This window comes from Cottoperca gobio, chromosome 13, assembly GCF_900634415.1.
Source record: "Cottoperca gobio chromosome 13, fCotGob3.1, whole genome shotgun sequence".
Taxonomy (NCBI): Eukaryota; Metazoa; Chordata; class Actinopteri; order Perciformes; family Bovichtidae; genus Cottoperca; species Cottoperca gobio.
Window position 1 is genome coordinate 25,921,148 of NC_041367.1, and position 19,042 is coordinate 25,940,189.

The window sequence follows — 19,042 nt, forward strand, 5'->3', positions numbered from 1 at the left end:
CTTGGTCCTGGGGGGGTGGAGCAAAGTTTTTTTAGAGGAGCGGAGGTTGCATGTGGAGGTTTGTTGGGGGAGGAGTTCCTTGAGATACGGAGGAGCATTTCCATGTATGCACTGATGGGTGAGTAGGGATATTTTGTATTTGATCCTGAATGCGACAGGAAGCCAATGGAGGGAGTGGAGAATGGGTGTGATGTAGTTATATTTTCGCACCCTCATCAGGATCCTAGCGGCGCTGTTCTGGATATATTGGAGCTTTTATAGGATCCCGCTTGGAATCCCGATGAGGAGAGCGTTGCAGTAGTCCAACCTTGAGGAGACAAAGGCGTGGACGAGTTGTTCAGCATCTGACAGGGAGAGTGTGGGGCGGAGTTTTGCAATGTTCCTGAGGTGGTAGAAGGAGGTCTTGCACAGATGTTTGATGTGGGTGTCAAAGGTCAGATGAGGGTCAAATATTACATCTAGGTTGGTGACTGACGGTGATAGGGGTATGTTTTGACCAGAAGAGTTATCAAAATCAAATTTATTTGTATAGCCCAATATCACAAATTATACATTTGCCTCAGTGTGCTTTACAGACTGTACAGGTTATGAAACCATCTGTCCTTAGACCCTCGCATTGCACAAGGAAAAACTTCCTAAAAGAAACCCTATAATTAAAGGGGGAAAAATGGAAGAAACCTCAGGGAGAGCAACTGAGGAGGGATCCCTCTCCCAGGACGGACAGATGTGCAATAGATGTGATGTGTACAGGATGAACAACATAGTACAAATACAACATTTGACAGAAATGATTTGTTGAAAAAGAGAAAGTTTGGATGAATCCAGGAAAATGTCAAAAAGGCTTCAGGGGCAGCCACGATTCATGATCCTGACGTAAAGTTTGGATGATAACCCAGATGATGAGTTAGTAACATACATTTACATAAATGCATACAGATAGAGAGGGAGGGGAGGAGAGAGGAAGAGAAGGAAGAGAGCAGGGAGGTGTCCCCCGGCAGTCTAAGCCTATAGCAGCATAACTAGGGGCTGATCCAGGGCAAACCTGAGCCAGCCCTAACTATAAGCTTTATCAAAAAGGAAAGTCTTTAGCCTGCTCTTAAATGTGGAGAGGGTGTCTGCCTCCCGAACACAAACTGGAAGCTGGTTCCACTGGAGAGGAGCTTGATAGCTGAAGGCTCTGGCTGCCATTGTACTCTTAGAGACTCTAGGAACTACAAGTAACCCTGCAGTCTGGGAGTGCAATGCTCTAGTTGGTTTATAAGGTACTATGAGATCTTTAAGATATGCTGGAGCCTGACCATTAATTGCTTTGTAAGTCAGGAGAAGGATTTTGAATTCTATTCTGTATTTTACCGGGAGCCAGTGCAGAGCAGCTAATACAGGAGTAATATGATCCTGTTTCCTTGTTCTTGTCAATACACGTGCCGCTGTATTTTGGATCAACTGAAGAGTCTTAAGCAACTTTTTGGGACAACCTGATAACAATGAGTTGCAGTAATCCAGCCTTGAAGTAACAAATGCATGGACTAGTTTTTCTGCATCATTTTGAGACAGGATGTGTCTTATTTTTGCAATGTTACGTAGATGAAAGAAGGCAGTCCTTGAGATTTGTTTTATGTGGGAGTTAAACGACAGATCTTGATCAAAGATGACGCCAAGATTCCTTACAGTGGTGCTGGAGGCCAAGTTAATGCCATCCAGAGCTTCTATGTCATTAGAAAATGCGTTTCGGAGGCGTTTAGGGCCAAGTATAATAACTTCAGTTTTGTCTGTGTTTAACATCAAAAAGTTGCTAGACATCCAAGTTTTTATGTCCTTAAGGCATGCTTGAAGTTTAGCCAATTGATTGGTTTCATCTGGTTTAATTGATAGATATAATTGGGTACCATCCGCATAACAATGAAAGTTTATAGAGTGGTTCCTTATAATATTGCCCAAAGGAAGCGTATATAAGGTGAATAGAATCGGTCCAAGTACAAAACCCTGCGGAACTCCAAGACTGACTTTGGCTGTCATGGAGGATTTATCATTAACACATACAAATTGAGATCGCTCAGATAAATAGGACTTGAACCAGCTTAGTGTGGTTCCTTTTATGGGGGAAGACTGGACCTGGTGTGGTGTGCCAACTAAAATACCCTCTGTTTTTGAGCTATTTAATTGAAGGAAATTGTCTTTCATCCAAGCCTTTATCTCCTCAAGGCAGGTGTTCAATGATGATGATGATGATAATGATAATGATGATGAAGATGTCAACAGTGGGGCTGCATGTGGCATCAGGTCGGTTTTTATATATAGCTGTGTGTCATCAGCGTAGCAATGGAATGGTATTCCATGCTGGCTGATGACACGGTCAAGGGGCAGAGTGTAGAGGGTAAACAGAGTGGGGCCAAGAACCAACCCTTGAGGGACACCACAGGTTACTGGGTGTATCTGCGAACTTGCACCGCCCAAGGATATATATTCTGTTCTTCCAGAGAGGTAGGACTGGAACCAACTCAGGGCGGAGTCAGAGAGTCCAAAGATGTAGTGGAGGCGCTGAAGGAGGATCTGATGGTCGACCATGTCGAACGCTGCAGTCAGATACAGGAGGATGAGAAGAGATGGGGAGCCAGCGTCAGCCGCCATCAGCAGGTCGTTTGTGACCCTGACCAGAGCTGTTTCGGTGCTGTGGGCGGAACGGAAACCGGACTGGAATTTCTCAAAGAGGCAGTTGGCTTTGAGATGGTCCTGAAGCTGGGCTGCAACTACTTTTTCCAATACCTTTGATAAAAATGGCAGGTTCATCATACTGCTGCAGCCCAGTGTCCCCTCCGAGTTTGGTCAAATTAAAGCTACTCTCATTTTCATTTCCTTTTGACTCTTCTGTGCGCCTCCCTACCTGTCGGTCTCTGCTTTCCTCCTATGTTTTCCTGACTCAAGCTGGGTTTCATCATCAGTCATCTGTGACTCAGGAACTTTCCATGAGTCATGACACAGAGCAACTGCATGACTTCTCTGCAATCTGCACCGTGGCACACATTCAACTCTGTTCATTATTGTTATTTCAATGACACGAATGATAGTCAAGTAAAGGTGATATGAGTAGTGTTTTGAAGACATCTTGTATTTCTTAACACCACTAATTTATGTGCTAAAGTTGATCTGTCCATGAAAGCTCCATAGAAATGTGCATTGACTCTGCGAGTGAATACACTGATGAAACAATCCCATTAAAATACATTGATTTTGTTCTGAAATGTCCCTGGTATGAACATTTTAAAGAGGGTAAATTAGTTGAGCAAAACTACCTTTCATGTCCCTCTGGAGACAAAGTACTTTAGCCCTCAGGGGGGGGATACAGAAGGAGCAAGTCAAACGGGACAATTATAACAGTAGTGACAGACCAAATAAGAGCACTAACCCGAGAAGACAGCTTCATCCTGTAGTTTCCTGTTACTGTACAGAAATATCTGAATCCATTTGACCTCATCATTGTTGCTGAGATGATAATAGTTAAGAAATGAGGACAGAAAAACTCTGAGACCTGATTCCCCAATCCTGTTTCCTACTAATTAAGTTCATATGCAACTAATCTTCATTAGTCCATATGTTTTGAAGGAAATTTAAATTCCCAAATTAGGTATTTTTATTAAACAGAGGAGGAAATGTTTTTCAACATGGCCAAATGTTCCCTACCAATATAAAATGTTCATACTGAAAATATCTACAAAATATCAGCTCTGAAAGAGCAGAATAATATAACTCTGTCAATGATGTCTTCTCTCATCCCTCTCTTCCGTTTCTATTTGTCAATGCACCTCATGTTCCAGGTTCACATCACTGTTATGGACAACAACGACAATGCTCCCATCTTCTCCCAACCAACCTATGATGTCACTATTTCTGAAGACACGCCACCTGACACTGAGGTGGTCCAAGTTCTGGCGTCGGACCGTGATGAGCATCACCGGCTGACCTACTCTCTGCAGAGCTCCATAGACCCCAGTAGCATGCGTCTATTCCGCATCCACCCCTCCCTTGGTACCATCTACACTGCTCAGAGGCTGGACCACGAGGCCTGTGCCCAGCACATCCTTACTGTCATTGTAAGTCTTTGTCACTGTCTCTTCCAATTACTTATATTTATATATTTAGTACCTTGTGCTAACAGCTGTGACTCTTTGAACACATCAGTTTCCACTGAAGGGTTCCAGTCTTGTCTGCATGCTTGTGTTAATAGAATTAAAGTCTTATCTTGAGGTCATTCAGTCCCTTTTGCTTTCATCCTGATGATGGTATCCAGACTGGTCAGATCAACAGGCAATTATAGCTGCAAGCTATAATTAATTGTTATACTGAAGAAAAGAGGTATGTTGGTACACAAATCTCACGACTTGATATGTACCTCGTTGGGCTAACAGTTTTGTTTTCAGTGAAGCAGACAAACAACAAGGATTACAGAAGACACCTTTTCATTTACATGTTTATTTTTCTCAGTATAAAAATAGTGGAATATGGGCAATAAGACAACTCAGTTCTTAATCTTAATATGTTATATTGTTTGATTGTTATTACAAAATATTAAGCCAATTAGACACCTTACTTGTCCAGTTCTAAAGCACTTCTTGTTGGACCTGATACAATGTGGTGTACACAAGGTGCCACATTGCCTCCTTTTCACAACCTATAATTAAAAAATATATAGATATTTTTACAAAGGAAAGTGTAAGAGTGAGAGTGCTGGTCTGATGATACTTTGCATATTGTTTTTGTGTTTATCATACTTTGGACATTTCTGTCATTTGGCAAATTTGAGATTTTGAAGTTACATGATATTCAGATTTTACTTACTTCGTAGTGACCATGAATAATTACTTTTTTCTTCCTTTTTTTTCTGCACAGGTGAAGGACCAGGAGTTCCCATACAGAAAGAACCTGGCTCGTGTGCTAATAGAAGTGGATGATATAAATGACCATGTACCCATCTTCACCAGTGCGCTTTACGAAGGCTCAGTCTATGAGTCAGCAGCAGTGGGATCAGCTGTGGTCCAGGTGACTGCCCTGGACAAAGACAAAGGCGAGAATGCAGAGCTACACTACTCTATTGAAGCAGGTAGGCACTTCTGACAGCTAAATATTTGCTCTTGTATGTTGAAATGTTTTATATAAATAATTGCCCAACCTAAAAATTACCACATTGATATCATTGTTTTTGATTTTCCAACAGGGAACACTGGAAATGCATTCCATATTGAACCAGTTCTGGGTATCATCACTGTTGCGCGTGACTTGGACCTGTCTAGCATAGGACATTATGTTCTCACTGTCAGAGTCACTGACAATGGCTCCCCTCCCCTGTCCACCACTACTGTAGCGCGCATAGCTGTCACCCTCTCTGACAATGCTGGACCAAAGTTCCCTCAGCCTGAATACCAGGCTGAAATCACAGAGAATGCTGTGGTTGGGACCTCCGTCACCACAGTCAATGCAGTCAGCCAGTCAACCCTCACTTATGACATCAAGCAGGGCAACGCAGATCGTGTTTTTCAGATAAATCAGTACAGTGGAGTGATTACCACTCAAAAGTCTCTAGACTATGAGACTACAGCATTTTATGCCTTGATAGTCCAGGCTACCAACATGGCTGGGATGGCCTCCAATGCTTCTCTGTTAATCCAGGTAGTGGATGAGAATGATAACCCACCAGTTTTCCAGCAGCTTCACTATCATGGCAGCATCAGCGAGGCAGCACCACTCAACAGTGTGGTCTTGAACTCAGATGACTCACCTCTCGTAATCAAGGCCACTGATGCTGACCGCAACCAAAATGCTCTATTGGTCTACCAGATTGTTGAGGACACTGCAAAAATGTTCTTCACTGTGGACTCAGGAACTGGCTCCATTAGAACCATTGCTAATCTAGACCATGAGACATTTGCCACCTTCCACTTTCATGTCCATGTGAGGGACAATGGCAGGCCACAGTTGACAGCAGACAGTCCAACAGAGGTCAGAATACAAGTCATTGACACTAATGATTCACCACCTCAATTCACCCAGAATGCCTATGAAACAGTTCTGCTACTCCCTACCTATGTGGGAGTAGAAGCATTGCAGGTTTCAGCCATAGACCCTGACCAAGATGTCCCTTCAGAGCTCACCTACTCTCTAACTGATGGCGTACTGGAACATTTTGCCATCAAACCTTCCAGTGGAGTCATCACAGTCAAACACAACAACTTCTCCAAAGAACGTTTCCGCTTTAGTGTCAAAGTTTCAGATGGGAAATTTTCCAACACAGCTTTGGTGACTATTCTTGTCCGAGAAGCTCTGGACTCTGGTCTCAGCTTCTCTCATAGCCTTTACTCTTCATCTATTCAAGAGAATGTATCAAATATCACCAAAGTGGCTGTGGTCAATGCTGTGGGAAACCGTCTCAATGAACCATTGAAGTACACCTTGTTAAATGCCGGCACAAGCTTCAGAATCCGTCCAACTTCTGGTGTGATCCAAACCACAGGTATACCCTTTGACCGTGAAGAGCATGAATTCTATGAACTGGTTGTCGAGGCGAGAAGGGAGCATGACCGTCTGCACGTGGCCAGAGTTATAGTTAGAGTCCAAGTTGAGGACATAAATGATAATGCCCCTGTGTTTGTTGGACTTCCTTATTATGCAGCTGTTCAAGTAGAAGCTGAGCCAGGATCACACATTTTCAGGGTCATGGCAGTAGATGGTGACAAAGGGATTAATGGAGAGGTGTCTTACTATCTAAAGGATGACCATGGTCACTTTGAGATCAACAGGCATACAGGTGGTCTCAACCTAAAGAGAGATTTTGAGTCTGACTTGTCCAATGTGGAATATCAGATGGTGATATATGCCAGAGATGGTGGTTATCCACCTCTCTCATCTACTATAGAGTTCCCCATCACAGTTGTCAATAAAGCTATGCCTGTCTTCGATAAACCATTTTATTCCGTCTCTGTGAATGAGGATGTGGCTGTGCACACACCTATCCTCGGCATTAATGCCACTAGTCCTGAAGGTCAAAGCATCATCTACACTATAGTTGATGGAGACCCATCCCTTCAGTTTGACATTGGTTTTGATACTGGAGTCATAAGTGTCATCCACTCTTTGGACTACGAAGCAGCATCATCGTACCACCTGACCATCAGAGCCACGGACTATCTGACTGGTGCCCGTGCTGAAGTTGATGTAGATGTGGTTGTCCAGGATATAAATGATAACCCACCAATCTTCCAGAAAATGTCTTACAGGGTAATTTTGTCTGAAACAGCCATGATTGGAACTCCAGCACTTCAAGTTATTGCCACTGACAAAGATTCAGAGAAGAACAATGATGTCCGCTACCAGATCTTCTCAGATGTGCATAACAGCACAGACTACTTTCACATTGACAGTAGCAGTGGATTAATCCTGTCAGCACGTATGCTAGACCATGAACTGGTCCAGAAGTATGACTTCATTGTGAGGGCCACCGATAATGGCTTCCCCCCATTGAGTAGTGAAGTATCAGTCACAGTTGTGGTTAATGACATGAATGACAATCCACCTGTTTTCAATCAGCTACTCTATGAGGCATACGTGAATGAGTTAGCACCTATGGGTCACTTTGTAACTTGTGTCCAGGCCTCAGATGCTGATAGCTCGGATTTCGACAAGTTGGAATACAGCATTTTGTCAGGAAATGAAAGAATGAACTTTGTGATGGACAAAAAGAAAGGAGTCATCACATTGTCCAGCCACCTTAAGCAAAGAATGGAGCCTGCCTACAGCCTCAATGTTTCAGTGTCAGATGGGGTGTTCACCAGCACTGCACAGGTTCATGTTGAGGTGTTGGGGGCCAACCTATATAGTCCAGTATTTGGACAGAATATGTATGAGGCAGAGTTAAGAGAGAATTCTGCTGCGGGAACCAAAGTTATACAAGTAAGTGCTATTGAAATGTATTGAATTTTCTTTTTACCTTTGTATAGTGTCTCAGAAGAAACATTGATTATATAGTGCTGTAATTATAAAATACTCATGTCTGCATTGACTTACTCTTTTTTTTCAGGTGAAAGCAACGGATGTAGACCCTGGAGTGTTTGGTCACATCACTTATTCCTTTGTTAATGATATGGGCAAGGACCAATTTAGCATTGATGCAAATGGTCAGATCTCCACTGTAGAAAAACTTGATCGTGAGGACCCAGCAAATAAAGACATTGTTCTAACAGTAGCAGCCCAGGACTCAGGTGGACGTGTCTCCTACTGTACAGTACAAGTTACTCTGTTGGATGATAATGACAATGTACCTCGCTTCCATGCCACAGAGTACCGAGCTTCAGTCAAATCCAATGTGGCTAAAGGTTTTATGGTGACACAAATTCAGGCTTATGATCCTGATGATGGCACAAATGCAAAAGTGACATATTCACTTTACAGTGAGGCACATGTCCCTGTGGTAGACATTTTGGAGATAGACCCAGACAATGGTTGGATGGTGACTAAAGGCAGCTTCAGCCACTTGAGGAACTCTGTATTATCTTTTTTTGTGAAGGCTGTGGATGGAGGTCATCCAGTCCGGCATTCTCTTGTGTCTGTCTACATCCATGTTCTTTCTCCAGATGCCTTCATTCCTTCCTTCAGCCAACATCAATACTTATTTAGCATGCCAGAGGACACCCCCATAGGTTCAGCCATAGGGACGGTGCACCTCAACACTGGATATGCATCACTCTCTGCTACCTTTGCCCTGGTTAACGGAGAGATCGGAGAAAATAACCAAGATGGGATGTTCGTGGTGGAAAAGGATACAGGTGTGATCAAGCTTGATAAGCCCTTGGACCATGAGGCAATAAAAGGATACCACTTCAAAGTCACTGCCATTGTACAACAGGCTAAGCTGGATTCTGTGACTTCTGTTGATATTGAAGTCAAAGTGTTGGATCTAAATGACAACAAACCAGCATTTGAAGCCAACTCATATGAGGCCACAGTTATGGAGGGAATGTCAATTGGAATCAGAATCATTCAAGTCCAAGCGCTAGACCCGGACTCCGGGGCAAATGGCCAGGTAACATACAGTCTTGGGACATTAATCCAGTCAGAAGGAGATTCAGAAATGTTAGTTGGCACATTTAGTATTGACAGCAACACAGGCTGGATCTCCACACGCAAGGACCTGGACCATGAGACAAATCCATCCTACACATTCACAGTGATAGCCTCTGACCTTGGCGAGACCCTATCTCTTTCCAGTACCACCACTGTGACCATAGCGGTATCAGACATCAATGACAACCCGCCCAGGTTCCTGGAGAAACGCTACTTTGGTTCAGTTCAGGAGAGTGACCCGCCAGGCGAAGTGGTGGCTGTGCTGAACACCAGAGATGATGACAGCTCTGCCGTTAACCGTCAAGTCAGCTACCACATCACTGGTGAGTACCACTGTAATTGTAATTATTGCATTGCAACCGTATCAGCAGACAAGAACATTGATATTTGACAATTCTCTAAATCTCTGGATCATGTCCAATTAAGTTTTTGTTTGAATTTGTATGCCATCTAATGCCAAAGTTTTTATACTTCTTTTTTTCCCACAATATCTCTGTATGACCTCTTTGATATAGTTAACATTAGGGAAAGTTGTTTTTGCAAGTAAACTATAGTTAAGTTAAGGGTGGGCAACTAAAGCAGTTGGTTATGGTTAGGCAAATATCTCCTTCCTGCCTTCTCCATCATGACCACCACATCCTTAATTGAGGCTTTGCTACATAGAGGGCACATGACTTCCTGTAAAGGCACTTACTTTTTGGTGATGGACATACATCATGAGGTGTGGAAGCGTACAATATAGACTAAGTTCCTAGGGATACTGGGCTGTGTATTATGGCTCAACTGTCTGCAATCATAGATGGCTGAAAAGCATTCTGTGTCTTGCTGTCTCAGAATACAGTAGTCATCAAACATGTTAGTATTCTGAATTTCCTAACCATTGCTACATTCATGAATGAACATGAGAAGAGAAGTTGTACACGATGGGTGCCTGCATGTCAGGCTATTTAGCCATTTAGTTTCACTGATATGTGATGATATGTTCATGGCATATTAGCATCCTGTGAGATTTATCCAGTTACAGTTATTCAGAGGTCAATGAAGTAGTAAATAGAGTTAGAATAGTTTTAAAGACTGCAGCATGTCTGATATTGAATTTGATATTTTGTACCTTGAATAGAATAACCATTAATAATATCGACAGTGATCAAAGGACTGACAGACACGGCAGACAGTAATAATGAAGTTAGGCCTTCCCAGGAGACTAAGACAAAGGACTACTATGCCAACTGGAGATAGAGAGCTAATGAAGGACTTTTAATAGGAAGGAATCCTTCCCCTAATGGCATTGTAATGAGTATCAGCTGGAGTGAATGATAGACATGTGAGTGATGTGACCTTATAGTTGACAGCTAAAGAGGAAGGAGGCGAGGAGGAATGAGCTACTGCTACAGTGCAGGCAGAGAAAAAAATAATATTTAGATAACAAAAATGTCAGCAAAACTAAGCAAATGAGCTGTCGAAATTACTGACAAATATGACCTCTCATTTCAAGACAGAACCACTTGATGTTACTCAATATAAAAGTTCCATAGCAAATCAAGATAGAACATAGAGAAACATACATTCTTGCTATGAAAAGATTGTCTCAGTTTATTTTATAGTGATATTGATATTCCTGACATTATTTGATTTGAATTTTGCAACCACCTTTTCACAGTATTATATTTTAGTCTAGATGTATTATTGGCTCAGCAGTTTCCTTGGTGATTGACAGACAAAATCCTTTTGCTGGGTACTGAGGTAGTACTTTAGTACAACGTTACTATTTCCATTGTAAAAACAAGGAACATTCTAAACACTGAACAAACACTTTCCGAAACAGCAATAGGTCACTATAGACTTAAAAACTTAAAAGCACTTATGCTATGAAATAAAAAATGACACGGCTTGTTAGCATGTTCGATGTGTCTCCATTCACCCTACAATGATGGTGCGCCAACACACCATCCTTGTCTTATACACAACTCTCTCAGCTGCTGTTGTAGCTCACTGTAAACCCGCCGGTATTTATTCAAGCTGTTTTATTTGCCCTCACCATAGTGTGACTAACTTGCACGCCAATCAGTGTGTTGTGCTAACCTCAGCATATGTTGTTAGTGATGTACAGGTAAAGGTTTCCCTGCAGAACTGGGAGCTTGTTATCTTTGGTTCCGCATAACGTGCATCAATCTATATTACGTGTATGTACGTGCTGCTGGGTGCTATCATAACCCCGGTACCGTGACTGTTTGGCACAAATACACAACCCTTACAGCCCTACTCCAGGTGCTAACATTCTGCCACTTCCTAAGCTTCTAGGATTTATTTGTGTGACTGCATGTGAATATTTATTAGACATAGATGACATGAACGTTTGATCACCTGGTACATAGTATTGCTAAATAATGTAGTGTTGATATAACATACCGTGCCACAGAGAGGGTTATGTAAATACTAACTGCACAAAGCACTGTATTTGGGTTGTCTTTCACACCTGTGCTTGTCAAGATCAAAGAAAATAAATTAACAAATGTTCCTTTTAGCTCTAGTGTGGTTCGCTCAGATGTGCCTCTTACAAACAAACTAAGAGGAATGAACATGATGTCATATAGACTGACAAGGAGTTTTTCTCCTCACTTCATTAAACCTTTAAGAATCCTCTGTTGTGGCGTGGTCTTTGTTTGTAAATATACAGTGTGTATGTGTGTGTGTGTGTATGTGAGAGAGAATGTGTATGTGGACTCATATTATTTAAAAATTAACATGTAAAGTTTTGATTTTTAAACTAGTTTTAAATGTGTCACTCAGTTGAACTTCCTTTAAAATTGCCACTGTAATTGTGATATATTCACTAAAACATCCTTTTATTCACACTGCTCACACTGTATTTTCTTCCACCCATCGGTGGGTGAGAGAGGACAGAGCTGGCTGGAGATAGATGGGTGCAGGATTGTGCTTCTTCCACTTGACAGTCCAGTTAACTGGGTCAGCAGCCACCCAGTGCTCTCATAAATCCTCAGTATTATGGTCCAACCTTTATCCACTACTGCAACATTAATTTCCCTATACTGTTCCCATTAAGCCACCCCTCATAGTACTTGTTTAATTATAGAGGTTTTTTTTTAATCAAACAGTTACTTCCAAGTGTGCAGTGGGTCAAGACATTGTCTTTATAGTAAATGTATGCACTTCAATATGTGTTGTGCGTGAAGCTGTTTGCCCTAGTTTACCTAAAGGCTTGATAGAATAAGAGAAGCACCTTACAATACAACGGAGTGTGGGCTGGGGTCCCATGACTTGAGTCAGACTAGAATGAATCTGATGACTTTCGATCTCAGTTCTTGACTCAATGACTTTTATCTTGACTTGGATCATAGCCTGTTGATATTCTCCCCAACCTATAAGGTTAAAATTAAAAAGTGCGCAGCAATTTTTCTGACGGCATGTTGCACAACGAGGGAGGTCACATTCAAATAAAAAGACCTTTCTGTGGTCAACAAAAACAGATGGCAACATGCAAAACATTCAGTTAACAAATGACAAATGATTGTAACTGTAATATCAAAACCAAGACATACTGGATTAGTTTTTAAGGTTATTACCAACTTTTGATTTACTATACTAAATGTTACTCTGATTAAAATAAATATGTTTTAAATGGCAATACATTTGGGGAGGGGTGCGTATGACTTGTTTAGGACTGGATACACAACGTTCAGGACTTAGGTCTGACATGGGACTTGTTGGTTTAGACTTGGGACTCAGGACCTAATAGCCAAGACGTGAGACTTGTGACTTGCAAAACAATCACTTTGTCCCACCTCTGCAAACAAATGGATTACTACTTATTTGAAAACTGATATGACACTTTAAAGTAACTTACAATTGTGCCTGTGTAATATTTGTCTGCAGACGGCCCTACTTTGATAAAGCCTCCTGATCTGAGTAGTGGTCTTACATAAGCATTGTCATTTAATGACTTTCTGTTGAAATGTATGCCACTCTGAAGCTATGTTTATGTAATGTGTAGTGATCAGCAATTTGTGGGGAAATCAGTCCCAAACTTAAGCCTACATGTCTAAAATGTCCTGTATCTGTGTCTGCTTGTTTGTTTGTTTGTTTGTTGTCCAGGTGGAAACTATCGTGGTGTGTTTGCACTGGGTCTGGTTCAGGGTGAATGGAAGATGTATGTGAAGAGGCCACTGGACAGGGAGGAACGCAACCTCTACATCATCAATGTCACTGCTAGCGATGGACTCTTTGTTTCCCAGGCAACAGTGGAGGTGACAGTCATTGACACCAATGACAACAACCCCATCTGTGACCAGGTATGAATATAACTGCTCTTTTTAAATGATAGATGCAATTACAAGGCATTTAGTTTTAAATGCTTTGTTGGCCTACGACATTTATTTGACTCAGCTAACTGTTTATGAAACCATTTTAGAAGCTTCACCAACTTCTAGCAATGTCATTTCATTTTTCTTTGCTGTGTGTGTGTGTGTGTGTGTGTGTGTGTGTGTGTGTGTGTGTGTGTGTGTGTGTGTGTCTCTGCAGGCTGTGTACACTGCCTCCATTCCAGAGGACCTCCCAGTCAACAGTGTGGTGCTGAGGGTTGGAGCTACAGATGCAGATGTAGGCGTCAGTGCCTGGATCCAGTACTCCTTACATGGTCCTGGATCGCAGGACTTCAGCATTCACCCGGACACCGGTATGCATGCTTTGTGGCTTTGAAAACCCACCCACTTGTGAGACACACTCTCATGACACCGTAATGCTCCATCTCTGTATGTTTTACCAGTTGTTTCTTACCTGTCCAGGTGAGGTCAAGTCATCTGTGATTCTTGACCATGAGATGACACCCTACTACCGGCTCGTTGCCCAGGCAACTGATGGTGGTGGGCGATGGTGCCGTGCTGAGGTGCAGCTGACAGTTACTGATGTGAATGACAACCCGCCCATCTTTACCTTGACACACTACACCGCCAGCGTCTACGAAGACACCGCCACCAAAGCCCTGCTCACCCGCATCCAGGCCATAGACCCTGATGAAGGTGACACTGCTACTGGTGTTACCACTGCTGCAATTAGTGCTTCAAATGTTTTTGTTCACAAGAAAGAGTTCATGGTGCATTCATTTAAAAGTGCAGAAGACACAATTCAAAAGTAGTTTAGAATGGAAGCAGAAGCAGAGGCAGATACAAAGCATAAAGAGATCAGATGAGTAAGTGAAGTGAGAAATAAATAAAACCAACTTTTGGTGCTAATTAAAGGTTACCGTAATTTTCGGACTATAAGCCGCACTGGACTATAAGCTGCAGGTTTTTTAATATTTAATTACCATATGTAAGGGTTCGTGCACAGAGGGGATTCATTAATCCTCATCTTCGTCTTCTTCCTGCGTACTAAAACCACCAAAGTCCTCATCTTCAGTGTCGGAAACGAACAGGCTCAGGGTGGCTTCGTCAGCCACTCTCCTCTCTCTTTCGATGTCGCTCTCAAAACCAACGAACTCCTCTTCGTCACTGTCGGAATCGAACAGCCTCTGAAAGGCCTCAGCTGTGGCGGCGTCCTCCTCTTCATCACGCAGCATTCCAGCCTTTCGGAACCCGTTGGTGATCGTGGATGTTTTAACACTCCTCCACGCTGTCAGGATCCACTCGCAAACTTGAGCGAAAGTTGCTTTTCGCATGCGACCAGTTTTGGTGAATGATTTATCGCCACTAGTCATCCACGCCTCCCACTGAACGTCTTTTTTCCATAATGAGGGTGTCTCACAAACTGTCTCGCTCTCGTAATGTCCGTCTGTCTCTCGTACCACTCGCGGTTCCACTTTTACTTTTGCGCGCTCTTTTCCGGCATCCGGTGGACTGTAACCTGTAAAATCCATAGATTTAGGAATTCCCCTAGTGGCCGTTAGCTGTAAAAATCCATAGATTAGCCGCACCGTTATATAAGCCGCAGGGTCGAAAAATGGGGAAAAAGTCGCGGTTTATAGTCTGGAAATTACGGTAAATAAATTAGAACTCTGTGTCAACAACGGAGCACACTTACTCTCTTTGTTACTTGTTCACATGAAAAGTGACAGAAGTAGTTGTGGGAAGAATGAAAAAAGAAAGCTTAAGACAGAAGTGCAAAACCCAGCCGGCTTTAACACCTCCGCACACCTGGCCACTCACTACATAATTAGGTGGGATTGTCTGTTTCAAAAACTCAGAAGCAGCAGTCATTGGAGACGTAGGAACACAATCCGGCAAGCACTTTGTTTCAGGCACGCTGAGGCCTTTAAACCTCTCATGCGTACTGACACTTCTCTTCTGGCTTTGCAGCAGGTCTGGGCCGCATGGTGGTCTACTCCCTGTCCGACTCTGCAGGCGGTTCCTTCTCTATCGATAAGTCCTCAGGCATCGTGGTCCTGGAACGCATTCTTGACCGTGAGGTCCAACCGGCTTATCAGATAACAGTCCATGCGTCTGACCAGGGTTCACCTCTGCCCCTCTACTCACTGGTCAACGTAACTATCACTGTGCTGGACATCAATGACAACCCGCCTGTGTTTGAGCGCCGGGATCAGCTAGCGACAGTGCCGGAGGACGTGGGAGTAGGCACTGAGGTTCTGAGAATTTATGCTGCAAGCAAAGACATTGGGACCAACGCTGAGATCACTTACAGTATCCGATCAGGCAACGAGCATGGAAAGTTCCACATCCACCCACTGACCGGTGAGTGTGCTAACCACATCCCTGCACTAGTCATCGCTCATTTTATTCACACCTAATACATACAGTACATTATAACATGTTCCTTTTCACCTTCCCCCCTTCACTTTTGTATTGTAACACACATGAACACTGCAAGCTGTCCATTTGGGGATTAAGTGTAATAGTTAGTGACAAATGAGCTCCATTCCCATCGCAAAGTAGAAACATACAAAGGTATCTCAGGGAACATTCTAACCATATTCAACACTGGCTGGTTTAAATGTCCTGAAATCTGATGCGAAAGTCAGGGAAATATTTGACATAATGTATTCATTTATAATATAGTGTTAATATATAGTATATATACACTAGCAAATGTGCCCACCCCTGTTCTTACCCCCCTTCTTCCGGCCCCCTTGCTCGGACCACACCCACCTTTGAACTAGCCATTATCCATTTTATTATGATCTCTACTTAACACTTCAGTATTTGGATCAAATATCTTGTGATAAATAAGGTGTGTCAGCTTTGGTAGTTACAGCTGTCAGATACATAGACCTTTTACTCCTTAAACGCCACAAACAGCCAAGCGATGTGTTTTTCATTTGACAGTAGACTTGTGTGGGCGAGAACATTTTCATTCCACGTCCACATGCTATTTTGATTTACGTTCTGCTCTTTACATTTATTCAAATGCACATTTCTGTTCCCTCTCTCTCCTCCCCCTGCTCAGGTGCCATTTTAGTTGCCCAGCCTCTGGACTATGAGACCTGCAGGGACTACTTTCTGACAGTGGAGGCTCGTGATGGGGGCACACCACCGCTGAGTGCCATTACGACAGTAAACATAAATCTGACAGATATCAATGACAACGCCCCCATGTTTAGCCGTGACCTCTACACTGCAGTGGTGTCAGAAGATGCCACCACTGGAGAGTCTGTCGTCCAGGTAGGTTCCAGTCCTGCATGTGAGGTGGTCTTTCATCAAGATATGTTTTACACTTACTCGCTATATCTTCATGAACATATGATCTGATGGATGTATATGGTCCAAAAACGATGATTTCTTAATATGTTTGATGGACCCATGACTTTTTCTGTCGCACCACGATGGTGTAAAAATCCCCTTCACCAACACTTTCTTAATGGCTGTATTTCAGTAAAATGTGCCCTGTATATTCAGGAGGGTCGACCTTCTGACCTTTTCTTTAGCACCACAAATGTTCCCTTTTAAACTAGAAAAATTCAAATCTAATGTAATCATATTGGACACCCCATGAGCATTCCTTTAGTGCCTTAGGCAAACTTTACTCACAAGATACCCTTAAGAAGGCTCTAGCAAAATCGTAGTTATGTTGTTTGTTCTAGGAGATTTAGAGCTTTCTGTCAGTGTTAGTTATTCTCTCTTTATATGCTACTTTGTGTTTTTCTTTGAGAAGAGATATGGTGAGACATGTGGCTTGTCTCAGTGAAATTGCTCTGTTCAGTGCCTTGAAATATGTGGCAAGACTTGAAAGTGAATGTGTTTGTGTGTGAGCGCACTTGTTTATACTGATGCTGTTTCAGTAGATAGAGGTATACAGTGTATCAGGGTGGATGTCATGCACTTCAAGATTGTTCCCTCTGACAGTAAAGTAATGGCTGTGTGTGGTGCTTTCATCAGCTTCACCACCTAGATGTTGGCAATTATTGAGTTTCTGACGTTAACTGGTCTCCCAGGGTTTGATAGGATTTAGTGGTTTAGTGGTTTATTTGGTGAGCTTCACAGAGAGAACAGGTGAGTATCCAGGCAGCCCTGAGGCCATTGTCACCTGTTTAATTAATACACTCACATTTTTAAAGACATGTGGGTTTGCTTATTTGCTTGTATCTATAAAATAGCAATAATAGTCTATGTGAATAAAGTACTGGGCACGTTTTTTCTCTTATCACTGGAATAGAGAAAGACTGGTCTAAAATAACCTTAATGTCTAAATGAAAGTTGACTATAGAGCGTGCTGCTGACATCACCTAACAAAATGTTCTATTTGGAAAGCAAGTGTTATGTTAACTGATATGGTGATAAGTAATAAGCAGTTAAACTAACCAGTTAAAAACCGCTTTCTTTCATAATAATGCTCCTTCATAATGTAATAACTTAGAAGAATTTGAAAATGTGTTGTTTTTGTTATTTAAATTGTTACGTCTGATGTTTAAGTTAAACCTATTTTGTGTGACTGATACCGTCAAATGTATCCAAACTCATTTTACGCACATTTGGTGCAAGGCGGAAGGAATTGTGAGCAAATATAAATGATTTGAATTCAGAATGCAGAAATACAGGTTTCATGTTTTATGTAATTTCTTTGAGATATGGGCAACACTTACAGTTGTAGCAGTTGTAAAATAAAAGGACCATTTCTGTGTTTTTACGTGCTTCAGAACATCACTGCTGACCATGTTCCAATGCAAAACAGTGTTTAACATTTTCTATGTATTTTCCCAACATTCAGATACATCTGCTTATATGTGTGTCACACCTTATCCTTGTGTGGTAATGCACACTTTAAAAATCTATTAACTTTACTACTACTGATAATGTAGCATTGTCAAACGAATAAAGGCGGCACAACGGATCACTTATCTTTAACATGTTTCAATTTCCTGTCACTTGCTCTTCATAATGTTCTCACATTATGGTACTGAAGGAAAATCACTGTCAAAGCCAACAGTACAGCATGCTTTGGAAAATGTCCAGCAGTGATGGAAGGAACACGGTATTTTCAGAAAATGGGTTAAATCATCCATAATTAATGTTACAGCATCAACAGGCACTGAAATATATTGTAACATCTGTGAAATGTATTTAGTGGTGAATTGTAATAGAAATCATCATAATGCAGTGCTTACTCCATGTTAGTAAAGCTATATACCAAAGCGGAGCAGCAGGTACACATCTATCCTCAGATTGTTAGTCTCACAGCATCCCTCTCTGAATGTTGCACGTGCAGCTGTTTTCTGTTTAGTCTTATTTAAGAATATATACACTCTTAGTCTGTTTTACAGTTTAAAAATGACATTTATAGACAAAGAAATCCTGTTGCCAGAGTGTATTGAGCACACAGACTCATCTCATCACCTCAAGTGAGAGGTTGGGTTGGTAAAAAGGTTGGCAGAGGAGACATTTGAAACGGAGAAGGCTCATAATTGATGACAGGAAAAATGAACAAAATGTCTGACTGTCCATTTTTCTCACCTTGCGTGTGTGTTTGT

General features: G+C 42.1%; 1 protein-coding gene across 1 annotated transcript in view; it reads left to right on the plus strand.

Moving 5' to 3' along the window:
* fat3a (FAT atypical cadherin 3a) overlaps positions 1-19,042 on the plus strand; it is a 116,553-nt gene that overhangs the window by 60,634 nt on the left and 36,877 nt on the right. Inside the window, exons 7-15 of the mRNA XM_029445966.1 lie at positions 3,813-4,088; positions 4,885-5,095; positions 5,210-7,938; positions 8,066-9,431; positions 13,222-13,418; positions 13,648-13,801; positions 13,911-14,144; positions 15,423-15,812; positions 16,525-16,739. Coding sequence (XP_029301826.1) covers positions 3,813-4,088; positions 4,885-5,095; positions 5,210-7,938; positions 8,066-9,431; positions 13,222-13,418; positions 13,648-13,801; positions 13,911-14,144; positions 15,423-15,812; positions 16,525-16,739 — 5,772 coding nt within the window. The remainder of the gene's footprint in view (positions 1-3,812; positions 4,089-4,884; positions 5,096-5,209; positions 7,939-8,065; positions 9,432-13,221; positions 13,419-13,647; positions 13,802-13,910; positions 14,145-15,422; positions 15,813-16,524; positions 16,740-19,042) is intronic.